This window comes from Mustela lutreola, chromosome 1 (genome assembly GCF_030435805.1).
Source record: "Mustela lutreola isolate mMusLut2 chromosome 1, mMusLut2.pri, whole genome shotgun sequence".
Classification (NCBI taxonomy): Eukaryota; Metazoa; Chordata; class Mammalia; order Carnivora; family Mustelidae; genus Mustela; species Mustela lutreola.
This window is the reverse complement of record NC_081290.1, coordinates 65,464,557-65,491,445: the sequence shown is the minus strand read 5'-3', so window position 1 is coordinate 65,491,445 and position 26,889 is coordinate 65,464,557. Positions and strand designations below refer to the sequence as shown.

The 26,889-nt window shown below is 51.9% G+C and overlaps 1 protein-coding gene across 7 annotated transcripts in view; it reads left to right on the top strand.

Annotated features, from left to right (window-relative positions):
* Window positions 1-26,889, top strand: part of AFAP1 (actin filament associated protein 1) — a 132,154-nt gene that overhangs the window by 78,687 nt on the left and 26,578 nt on the right. For all 7 annotated transcript variants that reach the window (XM_059166062.1, XM_059166026.1, XM_059166049.1 and 4 more), the window contains 5 exons: window positions 522-701; window positions 12,642-12,737; window positions 15,687-15,768; window positions 18,263-18,412; window positions 24,978-25,189. In XM_059166062.1, the coding sequence (XP_059022045.1) occupies window positions 522-701; window positions 12,642-12,737; window positions 15,687-15,768; window positions 18,263-18,412; window positions 24,978-25,189 (720 nt within the window). The remainder of the gene's footprint in view (window positions 1-521; window positions 702-12,641; window positions 12,738-15,686; window positions 15,769-18,262; window positions 18,413-24,977; window positions 25,190-26,889) is intronic.

The following is a 26,889-nucleotide window of genomic DNA, read 5'->3' as shown; positions in this document are numbered from 1 at the left end:
AGCCAGCCTTTGCAGACATGGGGTCTGGGAACTGTTGCCCTGGATACTCTTGTGAAAGTCCTTCATCCGTCTCTCCAAAAGGCGATAGAGAGGAGACCGGCAGATACCAAATGACACAGGTTGTAGAAGGTGGCATCCAGATGACTGTCTGCCCACACAAGGGCTGTGCTTTTTGGCACATCTAATATGTCACATTTGAGTGACTTAGTGAGGAGGCTCCGCTGGTCTGTGATCCCTGGGGGAAGAAGGAGTTTCCGGTTCCCACTGAGTCACGTCATCGATGCTCAGTAAACTTGGCCAAACTGAAGAGTAGAAGTATTTTCATGTACGTGGGGGGTGACGTGTGGTATGGAGCGCACCCCATGTGGATGACGCGTGTGCATCTGCAGACCCACCCTCTGGGGTCTTCAGGAGACCTCGGGGGCCATGCAGGCACTGGCCTTCCCATCCTGCTGGATCTGTATCCGTGTTTCTCCTCGAACTCTCTTCAGCCTAACTCTGCTTTCTCATGTTAAATGCAGTGCTACAAAAGCTCCAAGGACCAGCAGCCCCAGATGGAACTGCCCCTCCAAGGCTGCAACATCACTTACACCCCGAAGGACAGCAAGAAGAAGAAGCACGAGCTGAAGATCACCCAGCAAGGCACGGACCCACTGGTTCTTGCAGTCCAGAGCAAGGAGCAGGCCGAGCAATGGCTGAAGGTGAGGTGCTCACCCGGCCTCTGAGCCCTTTACGTGGCCAGGCCTCTCCCCCAGACCTGTGTTTAGTTCAGTTTGTCTGTTTCTTAAATGTAGGCAAGACTAGATGAACCCAAGCAGTTCTGTGTTTGGTAGCAGAGTGTCCTGATCTCTTTGCTGCTGATTCCCTGGCTCTGGTCCTTGGAAGGCAGTCTGCCTCAAGAGTGTAGGCTGCTTTATGACTTTCTCTGTTCCTTTGATTGCCTTTGATTTTTTTTTCTTCTTTCTTCTTTTGTGTCTGGAGGTGTATTCTTTTCTATTTATTCTTCTTGGAGTTCCCTGGAATTCTAAATCTGTGGATTGTCATCTTTCTAAGGTTTAGAAAACACATTTCAGCCATGTCTCTTAAAAATATAACTTAGTCTCATCCCTTCAACTATGTTTAAATACATGTTAAAAGTTTTCACTATATTCGATTTATCTTTGCTTTGCATCTTAGTATCCTTTTTTTTTTCTTTTCTCCTTAATCTGGTTAATGTTTTCTTGTTACTTTCCCTCTTTTACTTTCACTTTCTCACTCTTTCACTTTCCGGCTGTGCCAAATCTGCTCTTAAAATTGTCCCTCTCCACTGGGTTCTGAATGTCAGTTAGGGACTTCTAATAGTTCGAATGGTTTCTTTTTTGACCTGGGAATGCCAGTTTCTACAGTGTTAAATTTCCTGTAGACATGTTTGTCCCTTATCTCCACAGCAGGCAGGTGACAGGCCTGGTTGTTGGACAGTGGTGGGGGTGTTGCGGAAACCTGGCCGTGTCATCTTGTCGTGTGCTTGTTCCTGTCATTTTGTCCTTCCCGCATGCTGGGTTCTCTGATGATCACGCTGCGCCTTCCACATGGGGAAAAAATTAATTCAGTAATTTTTATATAACAGCTTTATTGAAGTATCATTCATACCGTACACTTAACGATTTTAAAGTACGATTTGGTGGCTAGGAGTCTTCTCACCATAACCTACTTTTCATAGCCTCTTCTTCTCCCTGAAGAGAAACACCGTGTACTCACCATGTGAGCAGCTCTGGCCCCCGGGCCCAACCTCACCCCAGCCCCAGGCAACTGCTCCTTCATTTTCTGTTCCTGTAGAGTAGCCTGTGTTCAACACTTCATATAAATACGCTGTGTCCTTCGGGGATGGGCGGCTTTGATTTGGCATAATGTTTCCCAGGTTCATCCATGTTGCTAACTGTATCAGTACTTCCTTTGTGTCACTTTCAGACCGTATCTAAGAAACCATTGCTTATTCCAGGGTCCTAAGGACGTCCTAAGGACGGTGTTTTCTTCTGATCGTTTCGTGATGTCAGGCCTTAAATTTCGTGCGTAGTCTCCTTTGATCTCATCGCTGCATGTAGCATGAGATGGGGGTCTGATTCCGATCTTCTTCTGGCACGGATCCAGTTGTCCCTGCAGAAATAATTGGATCCTTGGCCCTACACTTTCCTCTGTGGGACGGCATTTTCCTTTGCCTCTGCCGTGCGCTTAGAGGGTATTAGCTCTCCAAAATCTGTTTATGATTTCTGCACTTGAGATTTTTTTCAGAGCAGAGAAGTCAAAGTCAGCCTGCGATTGCTTCAAGGGCAGGTTGATCTTCACTGCACTGTTACACTGGGTCTGTTCCTTGGGAGTCCCCAGCCGAACTGTGGGGTTTTTTGCCAGACACCTCATCTTCGGCATGCCGCGGACTCCAGCCTCTGCCTCCCGGCCCCCCAGACCCACAGAAGTGCTGCCTGGTCTCCCAGCTGCCTTGTTTCCGGAGGCCAAGGCCATCCCGTGGCCGGCCTACCTCTCCACGTTTCCATCTTCTTCCACATTGTGACCCAGTCATTCCCTGCTCTAGAGAGAAGCCATGTCTATTTTCTCTGGCCTTCCTGATGGTCTTCTTCAGGAAGGTGAGTCCAGACCGTCTAGTCCCTCACTGCCGGCCGGTACCTGCTTTGGGAAAATGGGGTGGGAAAATGCTTTGGAAAAGGAGACCTTCTCTCTAACAGTGGCTCTCTGATGTGCCGGTGTCCCTTCTACCTCGAGCCTTATTGCCCTCCGCTCCCCGTGAGCGTGTTCCACCATCACCCCAAACATGCAGGCGGCTTTTCTAGTGGCTGCCCCAGAAGAGCCGGAACAGAGTGTCTGTCTTCTTCCTGGAGTCCTGTGACTCGGTGTGCTTGGCATCCCCACACACAATTTGAGTGTGCTGCACACCACCACGTCTGTCAGTAATATCTTCAAAGCCCCCTTCACGTTTACAAAAGGCATTTCCACTGTCATCATGTCCTAGCACACAGAACGGCCGCCTGAGGGAGGTGTTCTCAGGGACAGCTTCACTGTTCAGGTGACAGGCCAAGTCCCCGGGAGGCGGGTGATAAGTGGCCAACAGGTGCCGGAACCAGGAGTCCACCTCGGATTTTCCCCCTTCGCATCCTGCCTTCCTATGCTGGGCTGCCCACCACTTGGCCATTTTCCCTTTATTCCTACTTCCTGGGTCCCAGCACCATCCCTTGAGGAAGGAGGGGGAAAAGATAAAGGAAACAAGGAGCCTTCGTTGTGATTCTATTTTCTTGGCCTGGTCCCACGCAGGGTGAGTGGTGTCCATCCTTCTGCAAGCTCTGCTTTCCCTATTCCCTAGCGGAGAAGCAAGAAGGGCCACCTTGAGCCCTGGGCTTTCTTCCTTGCCCGGTCCCTTCTTTGTGACTCGCTCCACACGAAGCCTTGGAAAGCATAGCCAGCTTCTGTGTCCCTGGGACGTGGCCCTGAGCTAACCACGCAGCTCGCAAGTAGGGGCTTAGAGAGAAAATGTGTCCAAGACGTGGGGCACCGATGGAGCAGAACAGTCTTACCTCCTCTTTGGCCAGATGTAAGATGCACATCAGAGCCATTCAGCTAATTCCACAGTGATGACTCTGTCGACAGAAGCTTGATTGCAAGGAATTTTTTTAACATCTGCTGGTATTTCTTAAAAGTGAAGTAAATACTACACGGTAAGTTACCTTCTTCTAAAGAGTTTGAATTGATTAATTTCTTAGTTCAATGTTTATGCTTTGCTCCCGTTACGTGTGTCAGTGTGAGAAGCCAAGAAGTCCCGAGGAGAAATGGACAGAGACAAAACTAGCTTCAGTCAGAGAATTTTCTTGCTTTAAGACCAGCAGAGACCGGAGAGGACCCGGGGTCGTGGTTTCTCAGTACTGTTATTAGATGGGCTGTTTTATCATTATCGCCTAGAAACTCAAGAAGCCTAGACTCCCAGTGACTCAGACTCATGATGGTTCTAAGAATCTTTTCCTTTTCCTTTTCACCCTGTATCTTCTTGTTCAAGACCTCAAATGCTGCAGCTAGGATTGGAACAGGCCTCCCCTACTAACTCTGTCTCCCTCCTCAAAGGTAACTTTTATCCTGAATATTATGACTGAGGTATGCATTAAAAATACTTTTTTTCACTTATGTATGTACTTATAAATCAGAAGTGTTTTTTTTTTTTTTTTTTAATATTTAAACACGTCCCTGTACTTCAGACTGCACGCTTCCTGCCCCTCGCGTTTTCCACTCACTGTTTCGTGTCTGCTCTGGGGGTTCGATGGCCGTGTGGTTTGCCACCCCACCCCCCCACCCCCACCACTGTCCTAGAGCGCTCCAGGGAGCATTGTTGTGCATGGTCCTTGGTCTCGCGTGTCATGGCTTCTCTGGGATGGCTGTCTATGGGGGCATGGCTGCCTTTAGTATGTGCGCATTTTCAACCCTACTAGATCTTGACAAATGGCTTCCCAGGTGTGCTTGTGCCGTTAGACTGTCTGCCAGCACATGTGAGAGCAAGCATTTTGTGCGTATCCTTTCCGAGGCTATTTACATATATATGCAGGCAAGGAGAAATGCAGATTTTAGCTTCCACCCCCATAGACAAGTTGTGACATTCTGCCTCTTGCTTTTTGCACCTAAACAGTGTGTCTTGCAGATTTTTCCAATTTAGAGAATGGAGCCTCTCCTTTCACTTTCGTTTTTCCTTTCTTTCTTTCTTTCTTTCTTTCTTTTTTTTTTTTTTTACAGGACCTACCATTTCATTGTTTCAATAGACCGTAATTTTTAAAAACTATTCTCTGATTCGTGGCTGTTGGGTTGTTTGCACACAACTCTGTGATAATCGACCCTGTGCATATCTCAGCTCACACTCTTGCTAGCGTGTGGCCTAACTTCCCAGAGAGGCTGTGCACTTGTGTGAAGGTCACGGGCACTTGTAACTTTGATACACAGCCACGTCACTGTGCACGGAGGTCTGCCAGCTCGGCCTCTTACCAGTGATATATCTGAGTGCCTTTCCCTCACAACCTCGCCCGCCATCTGTCCACAAGCCATGGGGAGCTTGCCAGTGAGATGGGGAAGGGTGGGTCTCCCTCTCTTGAATCTGCGTTTCGCTTCCTATGGTCTCGAATGAGCTACTTAGCTCCTCTGTGCCTCAGTCTTGTCCTCCGTGCAATGGGAGGGAGGGTGGGTCATGACGGTGCCCCCTTCTCTGACTTGTTATGAGGATAAAATAACGAGATAGAAACATTTAGAAGAACATCTTGTGTAAGGTAAGTGTAAGCTGGTTCACTATTGTTTGGGTCCTGTTACCGCTATGCTACCACTTCTAGGTCCCAGTAAACTCACAAGTTCTGGCTGAAAACAGTTTAAAAATCATGATAGTGGGATGTGTCAGGGGCCTGAGCTAGGGCTGTCCACATCACGGCCTCACACCCTCCTGGACCAGGACTGCCAGGACGCCTTTGTGTGTGCCCCCCAGGAGGACGTCCCTGAACTCGGCTCCCTTGCCCTCAGCCGTTACGCTGGGCCACATGTGCTCCTAGGATGTGGCTGGTTTGTTCCCCACCCTCTGTGGTGGGCACCCCTGCCTCCCACCACCCTGCCAGCCAGGGGGCAGCCTGGTCATTTCTTTCCTGTGAAGGGCTCTTCCCTTGTGAGGACATGGTGTGTCTAGGTTTCTTTACATCCTCATCCTCCGATGAGTGAAAAACCACTCTGATTTTGTAAATATACCCACCTCGTTTTATTTGTCAAGGGGAGAGTGGCGGTCTTGGGTGCCTTTCTGTGTGGTCAACAGAATGGAGACACCTGTTCCTCCTTTACTTTGTCAATGGTCCTGCCAGATGGACCCCAGTGTGCCAGCTCTCTCAGAAAGCCAAATGTACACTCTTGGTGTTTCTCTGTGGTGCTATCGTGTTCTATTTTCAGTTCCCTTCTTCACTCCTACTTTCTTTTGGCTTCATTGGTTGTAATTAGGCCAACTTCTTGACGTTTATGCTTAGATAATTGATTCTCAGTCCTTTTCTTATATACACATGTTCATTTAAAGCTCTCCATTGCTCCCCAAGCATAGTCTTCGCTGTGGCCTGTAAGTTCTGATGTTTGTGTTTTCATCATCATTCAGTTCAAAATCTTTCCTAGAATCTGTTGTGACTCCTTTTTTGACGACTGGTTCCTTCAGGGATATGTTGTCTACTTTCCGAACATTCAGGTTTTTAAAAATAATCTCTTTGCCTTGAGTTTCCAGTTCAAATCTACCGTAGTCAGAACTTGATAACGATTTTACATCGTAGAAATTTGTAGACTTGACTTGTTGCTCAACATGTAGTCAAGGTGGGTAATGCTCGTGTCTACACCGAGGGACATGCATTTTGCAGTTGCTGGGTGCACATGTCTACACGGGTCTGTCAGGTTGCACTTACTGTCCTCTCCAGATCATCTACTAATTCATGTTGTCAGCTAATAAAAGGGAGAGATGTGGTCATATCTACCTCTTTATGAATTTGTCTCTTTGTCTTTCTATTTCTATCAGTTCTTGCTTAATTTGTCTTGAGGCTATGTTAGTGGTTGCGTACAGAGTTTAAGTGGCGATACCTTGTGGTAGCTGAAACCCTTTCAAGAATATGAAATGTCCCTGTTGATGTCAGGGTGTCTCACCTCAAAGAATGACTCTGACTAAGCCACAGATGAATTCTTTCCTTCAGAGTGCCCTTTGATGAGAAGAAGTTGTTATTTCTTCATTACTTCAATCTTTGCTTTTACAGCTGGTGTTTTTTGCCTTCTGTCCATAAAATCTTAGCATATTCCATTCACCAAGATAGTACCTGCGTCTCCTTCTAGAACTTTATGGCTCTGTCTATGGACTGGTCTCTGACTCATACAGTTGGTTTTGTGTATAGGATGGCATATAGGGGTCAAAATTGATTTTCTTCCTATGGGTAGTCAGCTGTTTCAGTCCCACTGAGGACCTGAATTTCCTGGATTGGAAATCCACCAATTGAGTACATGTGGGCGCCTCTCTGAGTCTGCTTCATTAGTCTGCGTCTACATGGCCGTGCCAATGCCACATTGTCTTGATGGCTGCAACTTTACAGAGTCTTGAAATCAGCTAGCCTGTACCTTCTAACTTTGCTCTATTATTTTTCCAAGTGATTTAAAACTTTGAAATGACAGTTTTCTGTAAAATAAGTCAATGCCATTGTCAGAGCTTGTTATATTGTCTGGTCAAGCCCACATCTTTGTGATTGGAGTAGATTTTTTTCCCCCCAAAATTAAAGAACTACTCTCATTGGAGGCACAGCCCTTATTTATCTTGAAGATAGCATGCTAGAGTGGTGGACCTTGAAGGAAGGGTCTGGAAATCTGGAATATAGAATATAGTCCCAGAAGTCCTCTAACTCATCAGGATCTTTGGAGTCCGCTAACTCCCACTTATCAAATGGAAATACTGCGGATCAGAATGATCACAAAGGCAGAGTGAAAAAATTACACAAATGTGGGCGCCTGGGTGGCTCAGTGGGTTAAGCCGCTGCCTTCGGCTCAGGTCATGATCTCAGGGTCCTGGGATTGAGTCCCGCATCGGGCTCTCTGCTCAGCAGGGAGCCTGCTTTTCTCTCTCTCTCTCTCTCTCTCTCTGCCTCTCCATCTACTTGTGATCTCTGTCAAAAAAATAAAATCTTAAAAAAAAATACACAAATGTGCTTTCAGAACTATAATGAAGTGTTGCGATGTCAGTGGCTCCATTAGAGTCACCCCCTAGGATTCCTTTCTTAAAAACCCTAGAACAACTCTTTGTCACGAACCGTTTTACAAAAACGGGAGCCAAGTCCTTGTTAATGTCAACCGCTGTTATCCACGCCGTCCCAACTGATTACCCAGGCTTTTGGTATTATGACATGTGGCTTTAAGTCAGAGCTGACAGTCTCTAATGTGAGTCACACTCAGCCTTTCTTGTCCGGCGTGGAGAGCAGGAGGGCCGCGTGTGGCCAGCACCTAACTGGACCCACGCTTCTACAAGCATCACGGCCAGATTTGTTTCTCTTCCTTCGGTCTGCAATTTCCATTACCAGCAGTTCCTGCGAAAGCTGACTGACTCTGTGTGTGTGTGTGTGTGTGTGTGTGCGCGCGCACACGCGTGTGCGCTCATGTGCGCATGTGTGTGTGCGCGCGTGTGTGTATACAGATGCTGAAAACATGAGCCATGTTGCAGGGGTCAGTCAGAAGACAACAGTCAATATTCCCAGAAACAGAGTGGTCAGGTTTCCCTAAAAAATGTGCAGAGATTGTGTTTCTGGCAATGAGGGCTCAAGTTAAAAGCAAACAAAAATACCACAGAACATATAACAATTTGTTTTTTGAAGGATATGTGATTCTGAACTTGGATCCAGTTCTCTTAAATACATGCTGAACTTCTCATGAGCAGGGCTCCTTAAAAATAAATAAATCAATCAAAATACAAATATAGAATATATATTAATGAATATATATAAAATATATATATTCTATATATTAATACAGAATCTTCATCTGCAGCTATTAAAAGAATTTGGGCGATAATAAACCCTTTATTGATTCCTTCTGTATTAACTCGGGGGCGGGGGCAGTTGGGCAATGAATAGCGATCAGAGGAGAAAGACCGTTTCACCAGTCGGCCCGGGTAGTGGATGAAACCCACGGGAACAGAGACAGGCTTACACTCCCTGATGTTTCAGCAGTGCCTTTCTCTTTCCCAGACACACAGGCCTAGCCCTAGGTGTGTCTGGGTCCCTGTGGCCACCAAAGTCCTGTCTGTTTCCTAAGCACCATGGTGATGCTGCACTCTGTGTAAGGTCAGGCAGGGGGACCCCAGTAGAGAACAAAAGTGTATCCTTTATCTGCACACAGAATTCTAAGCATACGGATGCATGGGTTGGGTTTACAAAGGAAGGCTTCTCAGGGAAGTCGAGGACGCTCCGCCACTTCCATGGCCAGGTCATCTCATCTGGCCATTCAGCGAGTCTGCCGTTCCTCCACCCTGTGTTTGTGGGCAGAATGGACCCTGATGTGGAAGTGGGGATAGGAAAGGAGACATTCGAGGGACCAGGAGAAGGCGAGGAAGTCCGCCCGGGTGCTGCAGGCATGGGTCTTAGCTGAATGCTCTTTTTTTCCTTTTTTCCTCCAAGGTTTTCAGAAACCTCTGCAGAGGACAGGGGGAAGGTGGTCCTGGGGGTTTACTTACTGGATGTGATGGCCTGGTTTCCTCCCCTCTGGATTTCACTCCTTCCTTCATCTTTCTTGCCCAGAGAAAATGTCAGGTCCAGTTGGGTTCCTTGTTTTCACCTTTTTTTTTTTCCTTTCATCACACTTTTTAGGTTGCTGTTCTGTGCTAGGCTTTGGAAATGCTCGCATAAGGAAGGCATAGTCCCGTCTCTAAAAGCAAGCCCAGCTGAAGAGAAGAAAGAGCCCCATGGGCGTACAGGGCACGGGAGCAGTGTCCATGTGAGACACGCCTGGCTGGCTGTGGCCAAGGGCAGGGAGAGCTGAGCCATGTGCCCTGTGGGGGCAGAGCCTGCTTCCAGGGCACATGAGACAGAGGCTGAGACTTGCAGGACAAACCCAATCCATCAAGCCAGATCCATCCTGAAGATGCAGTTCACGTCACTCGCGCGTGAGACCGGGATGGGAAGGAGGGGGGGTTTCTTGGAGCAAGGGTGCCGCACATTGCGGCCCCGCCCTCCTTGGAAAAAGAAAGAAGGGAAAAGGAAAGCTGCTTTGTGCAGAAACGCCTTTGCCAGAGAGAGGATTCTGCAGGTTCTGTTCTGTGAGGTTCAGCCTTCTGGTGTGCGATGAGGAGCTTGTAAGTTTCAGGTTAGTTTGCGTGATTGTCAGAGCCACACCCTCTGTTTAAGGCTATTGTCTCGGGAAACGGGCGCGTGCGAGCTTCGTGCCTGTTCTGGGAGAAGCTGGGCTGGGCATCTCATGTTGCATGATCCTGCTTTCCTCGGTGGCCCAGAGACCTTCTTTTGTGCATGTTCTGGACGAGGACATCGGGCCTGAGTCTGCACAGCTTAGCCTCCCCTACGCAGCAGGAGGTAGAGTTAGGGTTGAAACCCCATTTCTGTTCAACACCAGAGCCCAGGAGATTCTCCTGCGGCGTGCTCTTTCCCTGGAGAAAAGACAAACTCTTGTCCTTAGATCAAGAGAGAATTTGCCTTGTCAGCTAAAGACCTGATGACGTCCCAGGGGAGGCATGGGAGTAGAGACCCGGCCAGAGCAGCGGGAGCGGAATCCACGTGGACAGAGATGCAGGCGTCCAGAAGGCCCAGGTCCCCGGGTGGATGTCACTTGGATGACGCCTTCACTCCTTGGAGGAGATAGGGAGAAAAACATGGCAGCAAACTCTCTGGGCTTTTCCTTCTTTTCCCTTTGTCCTGTTTTAGTCTCAAATGTGAACTTTGCTCCATAGCTTTTTCGTAAGACAGCTGAGCAGCAGAATGGTTGCAAACACTGTCCTGGGGACCCGTCAGGTCCTGGCACTGATCCCAACCCCAGCGTAAGCCAGGGCACTCAGACATGTCTGCAGAGATCGTGTTGCAAAATTATGACCCAGATATCTGGGACTTTGGTGTTTCAGCTCTGCCCTGAAGACACATGGGCTGGACTCAACTTGCAACTTCATTCCAAAAAGAACAGAAGACGTTTTGAAGGAACTGCTGCCTAACTTTTCCCTTGCTAGCCTGCAAATTCCAACAACCCGGGATCCCACTCTCCTGCTCCCTACACATCCCCAGCCGTCAGAACCATGCCCAGCTCATGGCAGGAGCTCAGTAGTGACAGCGGGGGACAGTGGGTGACCTTGGCTCTGTGAGCACTAGCACAGCCAAGGACCACTACCTGTGTGCCGCAGACCCCCCCGTGTTTATCAATCTCAGGCAGGATCCTTTCTGAGCCCTCCGTGTCGATGGTGAGGACACTCAGAGTAGTGACAGTGTTGGCCAGAGAAGCCGCCACCACGTGCCAGGCCCTGGCTTGGGCATTTTGCAGAGAAAATCTCATTTTTTATGGATGTCACCATTCTGACATAGCAGGACAGTCATCCGGACATTCCTTCCTTTGCTGGTGAGGAGAAGTAGGCTCAGCAAGGTTGGGCCTTTGAACCAGCAGCTGATGCTCTGGTCTCGCATTTCACCAAAGAGACACAGAACCAGCCTGACAGGGTCAAACTCCTGCCACCAAGCACACTGGCCTTCTCCAGAAGGAGAAGTGGAAATTCCACTGCCTCCTCTGGAAATTCTTCCTCCCTGCTCCTGGGAGCTGCATCACTCCCTACCCCCCCCCCCCCCGCCCCCACTTCCCTGGCCATTCCCGCTCATTCTTGCACCAGCCTCTCCCCTTTGGCTTGGCTCTGGTCCTTGTCCTGGACTTGCATTCTGCTCTGTCTTCCCTCCCCCTTGCAACTCACCCCCTCCTGGTCTGGGAGTGGGCCTCTTCTCCCCTGACTCCCAGTTTAGTTCCAGCTCTGCCTAGAAGTTTTCCTCTGCTCTATTGTCACCCGCCTCGCTTCTCCCCTACCTGCTACTTCTCTCTGTCTCTTCCATCTGAATGGTAGCACCCAGCTGCCTGGGAGGTGACACTTCCCTCCTGCTCTGCCTGACCCACTAGCAGGGCCTGCTGGGTCTCCAAAATCCTCCGCAAGCCGCTGGTTTGCTCCCTCCCGCCTTTGCCACAGCCTGCACTGCCCCACTCTTGGCTCCAGGCCACTATGGGAGGCCTGGCACGTTTCCTTTTTAGTTCTTGTGTGCTGTCTGTGACTTCTGACAGTGGTGTCCCCCTGCGTCGCAGGCACTGTCTCAGGCCTTGTATGTCCCACAGGTAGGACCATTGTGTCTGCTCTACTGGTGGAAGCACTGGAGCACCAGGCAGTTAATTAAATTGGCCCAAGGTGAAGACTGGGGTGAAACCCCAGACAGTGGAGCTCTCCAGGCCTCGGTGCATATGGCCTCCCAGAACATCACTCCCGTCACTCGGGGGCATGGGCTGCTCAAACCCAGCCTCCTCACTGGGCCTGAAGGCACTGTGGGAGCCTCCTGGTGGTCTGCCCCCATCTCCTGCCACACGGCACCAGGCAGTAGCCTTAAACACTCCAATCCACCACAGAGCCTTTGCACGGCCCCTCTGTCTGGAAGCCTTTTCTGCTGGTTCCTCATGTGGCTGGGTCCTCTGGGCATTTACCTCCCAGCCTACCTGTCATCCCAGTGAGGCCTCCTGATCTTGTCAATTCACTGTTCCCTTTTCGTTAAACACCACCTTCCAGTCTTTGTAGCCCTACTGCCATCTTACTTGACCTTCGTGTTTGGGTGATCTTCACCGTTTGCTGTGATATCTAACTTCCATTGGAATGCAGGCCCCAGGAAAGCAAGGCCATGCATTCTCCCCGTATCCTAAACCCTGCGTCCATCCTGGGATCGGGGAAACATTTGCTGAGTCAACAAATGAGCACTTCCTACCTTGGGACTTAGAGCAAGTGCCTCTGGGCCCATAGACTTCCCCGCTGCGCTGTACACCTCTGCCTGTTCATGCTGGCTTCAGCCCTGTAGGTCAGCGTCCCCTCCTCTGAGATCACTCAGGCCCATCTCTACTTCTCGTAGGTGATCCGAGACGTCTACAGCGGCTGCAGCGGGCAGGCGGAGTCAGAAGGCCCTCCCCCGTCGAGCTCCCCGGTGCACAAGACAGAGCTGGAGAAGGTAAGGACATCTTTCTCCCTAGGAACAGCGCTCTAACCACAGATTTAGCCCTCCCTCGGTGCTGTGATAGCATTCTTTGAGAATTTTAGCCCTTGGAGGTAGAAGTAAAAGTGTAATCCTTCTGTTGCTGCATTTCGAGTGCCTACTTCTGTATGAAGCTCGAGTTAGTCCTTTCACAGACCATAGGGCTGCTTTGATCATCCCCCAGCCATAGCTGCAGAAATGGGTTGAAACGTGCGGAAGGATTTCAGGGGTTCAAGGCTAGCTTGCTGGCCCGTGGCGGAGTTGAACTCTGTGTGCTGGTCCGTGTACATCTGGAAGGTGGTGGGCACCATGTCAGTGTTCCTTCCCGAAGGGTTATTCCCCACAGACCAGGATGCGTTCCCCATCCATTTCTGCTCTGTATTCAGTTGGCTGGTTGGAAGGTGCAGTGAGAGCCCAGCAGTGGGGCTAGAGGGTTGGTCTTTCTTGCAGGAAATGTGTGAACCCAGCACTGCTGGGTGCCATGCCCGGCCCTCTCTGGCTTTGCCCTCCGTGCCTGCACACACACCACACACACATGTCTCTTCTCTGTGCAGGCTAGGTGGTGGTCTGGTGGGGCAGCCTGTGGTCCTGGAAACTTCTGAGTCCTCCCCAGCTAACCCTGCTGCCAGCGAACAAATCCCTTTTTGTCTGTTCTTGTTTCAGCCCAAGTTCTCCAGGAAGCAGAACTGATAAGGGTGTGTGTGTGTTATTAAGTACATATAATATTTAAATGTAAAATATGGCTTATATTGCAAAATTATGTAAGTATGTATACAGATACACACAAATATATATATATATATATATATATATATATATATATATATATACACACACACACACAAACACACAAAGGATTTATTTTTTTAAGATTTTATTTATTTCTTGGAGAGAGAGAGAGAGCAGGAGCAAGGGGAGAGGCACAGGGAGAAGCACACTCCCTGCTGAGCAGGGAGCCCAACATGGGACTCGATCTCAGAGTCCTGGGATCATGACCCGAGCTGGAGGCACTTAACCAACTGAGCCACCAAGGTGCCCCTGAAGAGATTTATTATGAGGAATTGGCTTATGTGATGATGGGAACTGGCAGGTCCAGCTCAACAGTGTAGGTCCATGGGCTAGAGACCCAGGGGAGCCAATGGTGCAGATGAAGTCTGCTGGTAGTCTTCTGAAGAATCCCCTCTTGTGGGGGAAAGCGGGTCTTTTGGGTCGCTCCGAGCTTTCACCTGATTGGGTGAGGCCCACCTGCATTATAGTGGGCAGCCTGCTTACTTGCATCCACTGATCTCAGTGTTAGTCTCATCACCAGCCCCCTCCAAGAAGACACAATAAATTAACCTCCCAGTCTTCACCCAGACACTGTGACGCAGCCAGCCTGTTTGTTTTTCTCCTAATGACAAAACCCATGCCTGCTCACTGTAGAAATTCGGAAAGTGCAGAGAAACAGAAAGAGGAGGAAAGAAGTCCCCAGTGAGTCTGCTGCCCAGAGGAGGCAGCCTCCCACAGCACTCTGTGTAGGTTTAACCAGCGGGGTGCTCTGGTGCATAAAATTTCTTAGGCTGCCTCTCCCTCTCTTCCCTGTATCCTGTTAGCAGTGTTCCAGCTTTTTGAAAACTTGTAATAAGCAGCAAGCGCTTCTGCATTTTCACCAGGCACATTACCCTGGATCTGTGCATCTCTGCTATTTGTATCAGAACCCCCCGCCCCAGGCCTGTCTTCCTTCTTCAGATGGTTTAACATAGCGTGGTACTTGGCATCTCGCTCATGAGTCTTTGCTGTGTCTCTGTGACCCAAGAAGAGACTCCCAGAAGCTGGCTTACTAGACCAAACGGTAGAGATATTTCTTACAATTTTGGCTCACGCTGCTAAGCACTCCTCTTTCCAGACAGGCTGCCCCATGCCTCTTTGCGGAGCACATCAGGGTTCCCATTTCCCATGGGCACTGGCCATCCTGATCTCTGACATCTAAGACCATCCTCTGAGGGCCTGGTCAGACCCACCAACTCGGGCCCCGGGCTGCTTCCTGGCCTGAGAGCTGGGGCAGTGCTGGCTTTCGTGATGCTGTCCCTGGGGGACTTGGCCCATGACAGGCACCCTCTAAAAGCCCCAATTTCCTCCCTGTACTCCTCCTGGCATCGCAATAGGCTCGCAGACACCCACCTGCTATCTTTGGCACCACTGCCCGGACCCCTTGATAGCAGCTGGTCGTCATGTTCCCTGCTGCCCTCGTGTCGTCCAGACATTCTGTTTGTCTCCAGTCGGCCAGGCTCTGTGGCACTGGGCTATCATGCACAGAACAGGGTGGCGGGAGGGTTGTCCAGCCTACTTCCTCTTCCTCCCAAACCCCCTGATGCCATAGTCTCCCACCAGAATGGATGATCCCAGCTCCAAGCAACATCTCTTTAGGTGCCAGCTTGGGGTCCTAATCATGCTCTTTACATCCAGATCTCAGATCTCTTGGGCGGGTTCTATGGTAGCTCGTCTCAGTGAGTATATTCGGAGGGTTTGTGTTGCGGGCGATGTCTGACCTCACCCGGTTATTGGTTGGCGACAGAACGAAATTGAGTGCATGGTGAGCTGTTTCTGGAAGGATAACACAGTTTGCTGAGGGAACTATCCTTTGTAATCTTAATATTTTTTCAAAATTACTTGCAAGCAAACAGGATTTGGATGCAATAGGGGTGGTACTAGAGAGCGTGTTTGTTATACTTTGGTGAGTTTGTTCTTCGTTCCTCTGCTGTTTCTGAGGCTTCAGCAGTGAGCCACCTAGCAGCCGATCTGTCCCCAAGCGCCAGCCTCTCTGTGTGGCTGTGGACTTGGCCACACTTCCTTCCACTGTGGGGATCACTGTGGATGCATCCACGAGACATCACCTGGCCAGTGGGAGCCACGGTGAGAGTCATTTCATCCTTTTTACCGTCACAGAAGCTGTCTTCTGAGAGACCCAGCTCGGACGGAGAGGGCGTCATGGAGAACGGAGTCACCGTGTGTGAAGGAAAAGAACAAGGTGAGTTCTACTCGCACCCAGACCTCAAACGCTGAAACATGAAAACGAGAGTAATCAACAGAGGCGGGCGCCAGCTCCACAGGCCCTGATTGTGGGACAGGTCTCCTTGGAAGTTTGGCGACAGACACGGCATGGTCCGGGTCACACGTGGGAAGTGCAGAGAAACCCCTGTGTTTGATGGGAGCCCCACGCGTCTTCACCTGCCGTCCTACCGATCCCTGGCCCGGGTGTAGACGGCCCGGGTGTAGACGGCCTGTCTGTATTCCGACTCCCAGGCTCCCCGCAGCTCATTTCCTCACCTGACTTGTCACTGAAAGGACTTTGCAGCCAGGAGAGCTGGCTGTCCCATGGTATCAGGTGTCAGAATGTCCTTCCTTTTAAGGCTGGATGACATTCTAGCCTCCGGAGGGACCACACTATGTTTATCTGTCCATCTATCAGTGGACCCTTGGGTTCTCCCACATTCTGGCCATTGTGAATGATGTTACTGTGAATGATGCATTGGGGTTTTGAATTATTTTTTTTCTAAGTCAACTTTTCAAGCAAAAATTAGTACTCTGTAATTGTGGCTTTAATTTGCATTTCCGTAATGATGAATGATGTTGAAGCTTTTTTAATGTGTGTGTTTTTTTTTTTTTTTTTGCCAACCATATATCTGATGAAATGTCTATCCAAATCTTTGTCCGTATTTGTATTGGATTTTGTTCATCTTTACTGACCGCTGAGAGCTCTTTGTGTATTTTGAATACAAGTCCTTTATTGGTGTGTCTTACATGTAACTTTTCCCGGTCCGTGGCTTGACTTTCACTTTCCTTCCTGGGGTGTGGACCGAGAGGAGAGTAAGATTTGCAGGTTGTGGGGGAGTTCTCCTTGTGCAAAGCCAACAGCCTGTGTGCTCGTGGCCCTGGGACCTCTGCTTCCCAGAGGAGAAGCCCTCCAACTTTGCTCTGTGCTCTTGCACTAGAAGGGAACAGACACCCCCCCCAGCTCTGAAATGACATCCCCTTCAACCTCACAGCAAGCCAGGCCACGGAGAACCTTGAAATCCAAGTGACTCAGACTCTTGGGCTACAACCAGGTTCATGCCGAAAGGTCACGGTCTCTGCCTCTGCCCGCGTGATTCCCTGACGCGGTCACGTCAGAGTGCAATTTCAGTTCTCACCATCGGAAGTTACTCAGGGGAAGGCATTGTCTGTGTCCTCCCGCAGCACATAACATATAATCAAAGCCAGGAAAGCTATCTTTAAATTTTGCTCTGAAACAGAAAAACCTACAATCTCAGGTCCCCATGCAGGCTTGGGGCGCGGCAGGCATGGGCTTTGTCGGTCCCTGTCCTCGTTTGCCATTTCTTTCCTGGCTCCCTGCTGGAAGTCAGGTTCACGGAAAGACAAGTCTGGGTGTCTGTGTCCGAGAACGCATCGGTATCTAGAACTCCCCTGCTTTGTTTCCACGAGGACGGTGACCCGGCTTCGCAACTGCTCTGCTCTGTGTCCTGCAGACGCTAAGTCGTTGTTGAAGGAAGCCGGTGGTTTAAATACACTGTGGCTTCGACCTCAGCTTCTCCCCTTGCCCACTCTCAAGCTGTTTGCAGGTGACGGATCTCAGCAGGGCTCCCCCTATCCCAGCTGTGTTGTCGCTCAGATTCTCCACAAGCTGCATAACAGTGTCCGCCCTGATGACAGTTACGACTTTGCCAACGCTGGGAGTTAGCTTTGCCTCTGTAGCCTGTCCCTCCCTGCACGCCGTGCACTCACGGCATGTGCCGCTCGGACCCCTGTGGCTTTCCTGCTCTGACTTGGGCTGAACATCCTAAGTTTTGAGGGTTTCTTCATAATTTTATCACACATGCCACATGCTGCCTTCATGTAGTAAATAGCGGCGCATATTCTCACATTCTTCTGTACTTTTGCTTTTTCCTCCAAGGAGTCCCTTTCCACTGCTTTTTCAAGAAATTAATCAGGGGTCTTCAGGGAGTTCAAAGTATGATCTCTTTTCTTTGTAGATCTCTTTCCAGCAGGTACTTTCCCAATAGGAGCAAACGCTAGCAGAATTGAAAGTAAATGTAACCTCTTCACTTTGAGCCATGAGATGGAACCCTACGCTCCCCTCCCCTCCCTGAGCTGGCCAAGGTATGGCCACACTGCCTCCTTCTGTTCCTCCAGCTTCCCCAACTTCCTTTGTGTTGGCCTTCCCAGAAGGCTTCCCTGGCTGCCCCGTGTCTCTGCCACGTCACCCCACTGTAGATCTCTGCACGGGCCTGGTGCCATCTGGCCGGCCACCTCTGTGTATGCACACATGCGTGCATGTCCTCCTGCAGAACACCTGTCTTCTTCTCTCTTCTGGGCCCACACCGATCGCTGGCACACAGCAGGTACTCAGTGAGTGAAAAACAAGGAAGATAAGATTGACCATGATTTAGGCTTTTTTAAAAATGTTCTCAGTTGAAGTCTGTAATCGAAACACACTTTCTTGTTTTCATCATTGTTCTTGACAGTCAAGAGGAAAAAAAGTTCCAAATCAGAGGCCAAGGGCACTGTGTCCAAAGTCACTGGGAAGAAGATCACCAAGATCATCGGCCTGGGGAAGAAAAAGCCCTCGACGGATGAGCAGACCTCGTCTGCGGAGGAGGATGTCCCCACCTGCGGTAAGACGGAGGGGGCCTGGCCGTGAGTGTGGCCTCTTCTGCAGTGGCCTCTGCTTCCCGTGGGCTTGCTCGAGTCAGGCTGGTGATCCTCAGCATGGCGGGAGAGCGGGAGACGTGCGGTGTCTTTACTGCTTCGTAATAAAAGATCTCGCAAGGGTTTGGCCTGATCTCAGGTTCTTTCAAGACGAAAAGCAAATTCTTTCTTTGAACCTGTGAAGTTTTCCCAATTTCCTCTGAAGCGTTTCTCAGCTGGGGCACACGCACGTGCCTTGGCGAGCGATGGGAAGAGCACGGAGCGTGGCACAAGAGCAGGGTCACAGTTGGCGCTCTTCCCCAGGCTGACAGGGGAAACCGAGCATCCTGACAGCACTGCCTGTCTCAGACCTCAGGTTCAAGTGCAGCCTGCTGGACCACCCCGTCCTCAGCCAGTCAACGGGAGTCCTCTCCGAGCAGCTGCCCCCCGCATCCCCAGGATAGGGTGGGCACTGGCAACACAACCCCAGCCCTCCCAGGGTTTCCGTTTACGTGGCAGAGACGGTTCTGAATGAGGGGCCATGGGCAGAGACGTGCAGTGTGACCTGGTGACTAAGAGGAGGGAAACCAGGGCAGTGGGAGCGTCTCCCTGGGACCCTGGGGTGGAGGCAGACAGGGTGGCCGCTGGGGAGGGACGGAGGCTGGGGTTGTACAGGGGTCCTGTTTTCTTGGCCACCACACAGCCCTTCGCTGGAGAACAGCCCTAGAAGCCAGGCGATGAGGCTTTGGCCTCTATTAGGAACTGAGGCTGGGCTGTGGTGCCCGGACACCCCAGTGGCCCAACCCATGTCCTGTCACCAGGTCCCTGGTCACGTCCCTCTGCAAACCCATTCTGCTCGCCCTGGTGTTGCAGTGAGCATCCATCTGCCTACGGATGGGGCCTGGCTGGGGGATAAACTGCCCCAAGCGTCCAACATTGGCCATACAGACAGATTTGAACCCGTTCGACAGCCATCACGTCCCAGGGCGTGAACTGTGTCAGGGCAATAGGAGGAGTTGGCGCTGCGGCAGGGAGGGTGCAGGGGGTGTCACTGTGGGTGGGGGCCAGAGCATACAGGAGCCAGGTGTGAGCTGAGCCCCGAGAGCAGGTCCGGGGTTAGGTCCCCGCTCCCTCTGGCCTTGACAGTTGGGGATCTAGGCAGCCCCACGTGTGAGACTTTAGTGGGCCCCGTACGGTCACGTCCTTTGTCAAGCCTTGGCCGCCCTGGATGGTGGTACGCCGAGGGGGCAGAACGACACCGGACCACACAGAGTTCTGGCACCGAGGGGCAGAAGGAAAAATGTGAATCTGTTGGAGCCAAAGTGCTCTTTCCTATCTACCCTGCCTCCCCCGGTGCTGCGAGAAGCACTTGGGGTGAGATGGTTTGTCCTTGCGGGTTGGCCCCGCAGGGGAGTCAGAGATGAAAAATGGAAGGAAGGAATTAGCCAACAAAGGGAACTGCTTTTTCAGCTTCATTTTTGACTTTTTTTTTTAAAGGTTTATTTATTTGAGAGAGAGAGAAAGAGAGAGTGTGTGCAGGAGTGGGAGAGGGCCAGAGGGAGAGGGAGAGAGAATCTGTGGCAGGCTGCCTACTGAGTGTGGAGCCCAACGTGGGGCTCGATTCTAGGACCCTGAGATCACAACCTGAGCCAAAACACCAAGAATCAGACACTTAACCACCTGAGCCACCCAGGAGGCCCTTGTTTTTGTGTTTTAAACTGCTCTAGGTCCGCGGAAGAAGTAGGAATTCTCTCATGAAAAGCCACATTCATGTGGCAGGCAAGGCAGACAGTGGGGTCCAGACCCTCATTACAAACCAGAACACAGAGCCCCGCAAAGCCATGGCACAGCCAGTGGCGGCAGGGTGTGTTGGGGGGGGGGGGGGTAAGCTGGCCCGCTGACCCAGCTCTGCCCCCGCCTTCGGCAACTGCCTACTCAAACCCCTCATAACGAGCCTCCCTGCATTGGTGAGCAGGCCTTGCAGGAAATCCTGCTGCTAGCACTTTCTTGGAAACATAGTCGGTCGCGCTGAGGGCAGGAAGGGAGGAATCTGGAGCCTGTAATTACCCATGGATGGATTTCTACCAAACAGCTCAGGGGACATCTTTAGCCTCTATTAAGAGAACGTCCTCTGTCCACAAGATTTTAAGACTGTCCTGTGGCTCTTCCCCTTGTCTAGGGGCCAGAGAAGGGGCCTGTAGAGAAAGGAAGGGGGAAATGACTGTTCTCAGTGGTTTGGGTATAGCTACAAAGTCGTAGGCAGAAAATGTCAGCTGGATGAAGGCCCGAGACCCCTGTCATGCCAAGCTGGGGCCGTGCAGCCGTGGTTCCTGCACGGTGAGCAGGGCCGGAAGAGCCAGGCCAGAGGGACCGTGCTGCTAGGCAGGCAGAGGAGAGCTCCCAAGAGCAACCACGACCTGGGTTCGAATCCAGCTCTTCTGTGAAATGTAGCTGGGCAGATGGGTCTCTAGATGCGTAATAACGATCCTGTTGGGGGATGGGAGATCGTTCCCCCGGGGAGCGAAGAGGGGCAGTGAGTCCCTCGGGCAGCCTGGCAGCGCTGTTCCTTCCTGCCCTGAGGCTGGGCAGTGCTGGGGGTGTCAGTTGGGGGAGCGCTGTGCACAGCCACTGCACACCATGATCGGAGGTGGGTGCCAGTCCCCTGAGCAAAGAAGGACCTTCTCTTTGCCCTTCGCTGGTGCTCACGAGCCTGTGTAAGAACTCAGCAGTTGTTGTCTGGAGATGCGTGTCCTCTCCCTCTCTGCCCCATCTGTCCCCAGCTGGACCCTCACTCCGGCCTCCTGATTGGCCACCTTCTCTGCACCGTCCCGGCTACCAGCTGGGAGCTGCGCAAACAGGGTCCTGCACTGAAATCCAAGTCTCTTTGTGGCCTGGGTCAGAGCCTCTGATGGTCCTGTCTCAGGGCAATGCTGCAGCGGTCTCTCCTGCCTTTCGCGGTGAGGCCAAGAACTCCCGTGCACCCCAACGGTGCCCCGGCTCCCGGCACAGAGCCTGGCAGCCAAAGGCAGCTCAGCCAGCTCGCAGACGCAATAAATTAGCTTAAGCAAATTGTGTTGCCTCCCTGAGCCTCAGGCTCTTCCCTCTGTGAGACAGGCTCCTCCTGACCTTGTTCTCCTAAGGAAATTAAAGATGAAATCATGAGCGCTAAGCTCGGTGCTTCATAACGAGGTCATAATTTACACTCAGTAAACGCTTGCTGTGATCGCTCATTGGTTCACCTGACATGCTTATTTTTTAAAAGACCTGAGCACGCAGACGGATTCAAGGCAGCGTCATGGCAGTGCCGGTGTGTGGCCTGGGTCATCAGAAACACGGAAGGCCCCATGTGGAGGGTCCCAGGGGTCAGCAGAAGTTGATCTAGCCTGACAGCCTTGCTGGATGTTTCCAGGGCCCCTCCTAGCTCAGCTTTTCGGGGACTTTGTGTAGTTTCCAGCGGGAGGGGTTTTCTTACCTTCTATTACAATCTACCCCACAAAAAATCAGGCGGAAGGAATTCTTGGTATAAGTCACTGAGCTGGGGCATCAGCATCCCCGTTGTGGGGTACGTGCGTCTATTGGAAGACAGGCCCCTAAGGTTAGGTGGGGGCTTGGGCGCCAGGGGGACAGGGTCTGGCTGTTGGCAGCATCATGACCTTTGGTATACCCTCTTTCCCCTGACGTCTCCTCCCAGCTGATTATAAACCGAGACAGGCCTGGCAGGCAGACGCCACATGTCCCGCCCCACGGAGGGGAACTCGGGGACACTTGGCCCCACTTTACCTGTCCTTCTGTAGCTGCCTGAACTCAAGAGTAGCTCACACGGAGGCCAGGATCCCAGGGCTCAAAATGGTGGAATGCAAGAGCGTTTGGGTCTGTCCCCCCTCTGCTTAGGTGTTTGTTTAATCTCGGGCCCATAACGTTAATTTTATAGCTTTAATGAAACCTTGAGCCTCTTTCCATGGCTTTGCGAGCAATCTTCGAATTCAGAGCAAGAATAATCTCAAAACACCAGTGACATTCCCAACTGCAAAGATACTACCCATAACATCTCACCTAGTGCGATGGATGGGATCTAAAAAGAAATCAAATTGCGTTGAAATTGCCTCATGCAGTTCATGGAACTGCCCTGGGCTGGCGGGTGAGCCTGGGGTGGGGAGTGCGGTTCTCACTGGAGGACCTCTGGAGGACTCCTGGAGGACCCGGTGGTCTGCACATCCCCAGGCCTGGCTGCACTCTGGCACCACCTGGTGGCCGGTTTGTGGTCCAGCTGAACTATGCTTGGGGCCCATTGAGACCCAGTGTCCCCACCCCATCAGCATGTCAGGGGGCATGGGAACCTACCCTGTGACCCCAGATGCCTCCGATGGACTGTCTTCATTTCCCTGGGCTCCCGCCTGCCGGAAGATGGGACTGTAGGGCTGCCCCTCTCAGAGAAGAGCAAAGGGCAGTGAGCCTGGTTACCACGGGCTTTCCTGTTCATAGAAACAGGCCTCACCCGCTGTGATTTTCTTTTTGCTCTTCCCTTTTCGGAACTGAAAATAAATCTGAGAAAGGCATTAAGACGTGGTCATTTCCTATGATGTCATGCTCTAAATAAAATGAGGGTTTGTCCAATATAATCATCTCTTTTATGACTCAAATGTCAAGAGATCCATAACTTTGGTGACTAGGCCGGGTTCACTCGGGGAAGGAAATGTCCTGAGAGTGCCTTGACCTGTCCCAAGGATGACCACCCCCTGCTGAGTGGAATGTGCTCAGGAACTGCTCCCTCCACATGGCCACCGAGGCCCCGAGACACTGTCCCCAAGTGCCGAGTTCTTCAGTAGACAGTCACGTACCAGCTTGAATGGAACGTGGTCACTGTCACCGAGAAGTCCACTGTGCTCTGAGGTCTTACAGCTTAGATTCCTTAAGAGATGTCGTAACACCTCACTTCCTGTCCCCGTGTGCGTCAAGGCCAGGCTCCTACGGTCGTTTCCAAGGCTCCTATCACCCAGTCATTGGATGTTTCAAGCCTTTGTCTCCCGTGCTCACATGCTGCCAGGCCTGTAGACGTCCCTGTACCTGCCCCTGAACCACTCGGGCACGGGGGGTGTCCCTCACGCCCACCCCAGCCACAATGTCTGTGAGTATCCTGGAGGGCAGGACTTCCCCGTGAATCTCACTCCCCCGTGAGTTCCCTGAGTTCCTGGACATCTGCCGTGCGCCACCTGCTTCCTCTTAGATACACCGCCACATCTGGCCTTGGCCCCGCATGGTGGCTCATGCTTGGCGCAGTCCTCTCTCTCCCCTCCTTGTGCACACGTGCTCTCTCTCGCTCTCTCTCGCGCTCTCTCTCTCTCTCTGACAAAGAAAAATCTTCTAAAAAATTTTTTTAAAAGCCTCAGGTCCGGTTTTCCAGGTGGCCTGCCCCAGTCCCACGTCAGGGGTAACCCCACTCCTTTGCAGAGGAGCCCGTCAGACCCCAGTCAGACCCCAGCCTCTCTCCTCCTCCCTGTACTCCCTCCTAAATATGGAAAATACAAGGAACTTGGGTCCCTTGCCCTTGAGCCATTGGGTTGGCTTTTCCCCCTTCTCTCTCATTTCATAAACACAGCCATGTGGGCCCCAAGTGTAAGCTTTGGTTGCGGGAGAAGCAGTGCTTCTGGCATTTAGGGATTATCAGTAGAACGGATGTCACGCTGAGCCGAAGGCGAACTTGCACTCTGCATGTTCACTTCGGGAATTCGTTGAGCGAGTGTTCATCTGTTGGGCAGAGAGTGTCATGGAGCCCTGTGACTTACCTGAGTGCTTGGGGTTCTGTTTTCTGGGATTGCCTAGCACTTATCCATGGCTAATGATGTGCAGATGCAGAAACAAAGTGTGGTAGAGACCCAGAGAGAAGCCAGGTGCATCCTCCCAAACCCTTTGGGAAGGCATCATAAAAATCAGAACTGGAGAGGATTCGGGGTGTGTGGGCATGGGCACGTGTGCACACGTGCGTGAGCTGACAAGGTGGCTGGATGACTTCAAGCATCCTCGTTTTATTTCTTCCTCTTGGACCTGAGTTTTCTGTGCCGCGTCGCCGCCTTCCTCCGTGTCAACAGCAGGGGGCGGTCTCCTCCTTGCATTGTGGAGCCGGTATGCGAGGCCGCCGCCCCGTGAAACCTGGATCCCATGCCTCCTCAGCTCCCGTGGTGTGTGCTTGCCTGCTCATTTGTTTGTGACAAACGAGGGTGATCAATTTCTCGTATTTGAGCCTTCCTCTTTTAGAAATGACGGTGGTGGTTCTCACAGTTCGATCCCGTGCGCAGGGGTACACGGGTCTCCCCATAGTGGTAACAGTGTCATGCAGGGTCAGAGACACGGGCTTTCAGACCGAAGCCTTTCAAGCCCGTCCGGGTGGGCTTCACCTGTCTGACAACATCCTCAAACTGCGGGAGCGCGGGGGCTTCTGGGGTGGGCTGTCTGCCTCACGAGGAGACCCAGAGCTGGCTGAAGGGAGTGGCCGGGCCGCGGAGGGTGCGGGTTTGGTTTCCGGGTGCTGACTGCCCGCCGTCGGTCCCCTCGCAGGCTATCTCAACGTGCTCTCCAACAGCCGCTGGCGGGAGCGCTGGTGCCGAGTCAAGGACAACAGACTCATCTTCCACAAGGACAGGACCGATCTCAAGACCCACATCGTGTCTGTTCCTCTCCGAGGCTGTGATGTGATCCCGGGCTTGGACTCCAAGCATCCCCTGACCTTCCGACTGCTTCGCAATGGGCAAGAGGTGGCCGTGCTGGAGGTAAGGTGCCATCCGCGGCCACGCTCCCGAGATCCTTCCCCGGGGCACCGCGGCTTCCAGCCGTGTCCTTCGTGCCTCCCCCACCGCCGTGGGGGTCTCTGCTGGCCTTTTCTGTTGCCTCCTCCCTGGGCTGGTGCCTGTTCTTACCGGCCGTCCTGCGCCAGCCCTCCGCCAGGCTTCCTTTCCCCCGCGTGCCTTTGCAGGGAGATGAGATACGGGACTCCGTACAGTGTACTGGTTCCTGAAAGCAGCAGAAAAATAACTCGTTTTTCCCCTGACTGTGGTCCACCGTGAAACAACGTTATTTCTTTAACTTGCCCTTAGGAATATTCTTCTATACAGATGAAACACAGGTTTTTAGACAACCTCATAGACCGTGGCTCGCGTGCCAATCCTACAGAAACAGAAAGAACGTCTTTAATTCTGAAGAGCCCTCGGCTTTGTGTGCGTTCGTTCCATGTCTGCCTGCTCTCCTGGAACGAATTCTTCTCCAGAGCAGAAGAGCAAATGGAGCTGGTTTCTTAGCTCTCTGCTGAAAACTGGCAGTGTTCTTTCCCTCTGTTACACTATATATTTTCTGCCCACTGTGAATTCGGACCTCCTTTTCTCTTTTTGTGCGTTCACATTATTGTGACTAAGATGCAAAGACTCACACGCACACACACCTGTGCCCGCGTACCAGGGGTGGGAACCCTCTGAGTTGGCGGACAAGGGCCGTGTCAGTGGCGGGAACGAGGCTGCCTTAGGTTTGCTGGAACGGCTCAGGGGCAGTCCCTTACTTAGGCATAGAGCCAGATTCTGAACGACTGTAGTGATAGATGGATAGGGAGCGAGTCCAGGCCTTGGGGCCAAGATCACGGTGGCCCATGAGGCCATCTCAAAGGTCCTGATAGGAGATAGGAGATTGTTTCCGAGACTCTTCACAGAAATGACTATTTTTGGCGGGGGGTGTGGGGGAAGACTAACACTGGAGTTCTTTGTACCCCGGGCTGATAGCCCGTGAGGCTGGCCTGGATGGACTGCGGCTGACTGCAGCCAGCTGCAGACTCGTGGTCCTGGGACCTCCTGGAATCCTCAAGTCTGGGCCCCCGTCCTCGTTCTGCCCACACTGGGATCACACCGCATCTTTTTTTTCTCCCTCAACTTTTTGATTCACCTGTAAAATGTGAGCACTGAGTCAAAGTCTGTACTTAGTAAGATTTATGCAGGCTGAAAACTGTGGGGTGCGTGCTGGGGAGAAAGTGGGAAACTGTGGCCTTGGTGTGAAATAAGGCAGGTCTCCCGTGTGAGCTTCAACAGCAGCCCGGGGACAGGGAGCAAGGGGATGGAGGTCTGAGCTGGCACATGCCTGATCCCGGAAGGGGGAGGGGGCAGCCCCGGGGGTGGCCTGGGGAGGGAGGCCCTCTTGTGCCTTTTCCGAGTTGGACAGTGCCAGCTTTTCCGAGTTGGACAGTGTCCCTTGTATGCAGGAGAAGACCCCAGACTGTGTGTCGCCTCAGCCGCTGTCCCTTTCTCCAGCTGACTGGTTTCATGGTGGCAAGACATGTGGAGGGTATGGACCAGTTCCTGTGTAGAGGCCCACTCGGTCTGGGTGCGCATGCCGTTTCCCTGCTGTTGTTGGGCTCCAGGTGGGCTTCCCAGCCAGCGCCTGTGGAAGCGGTGGTGGGTGGCACAGCACCTCCCACCGGCAGGCTCACCTG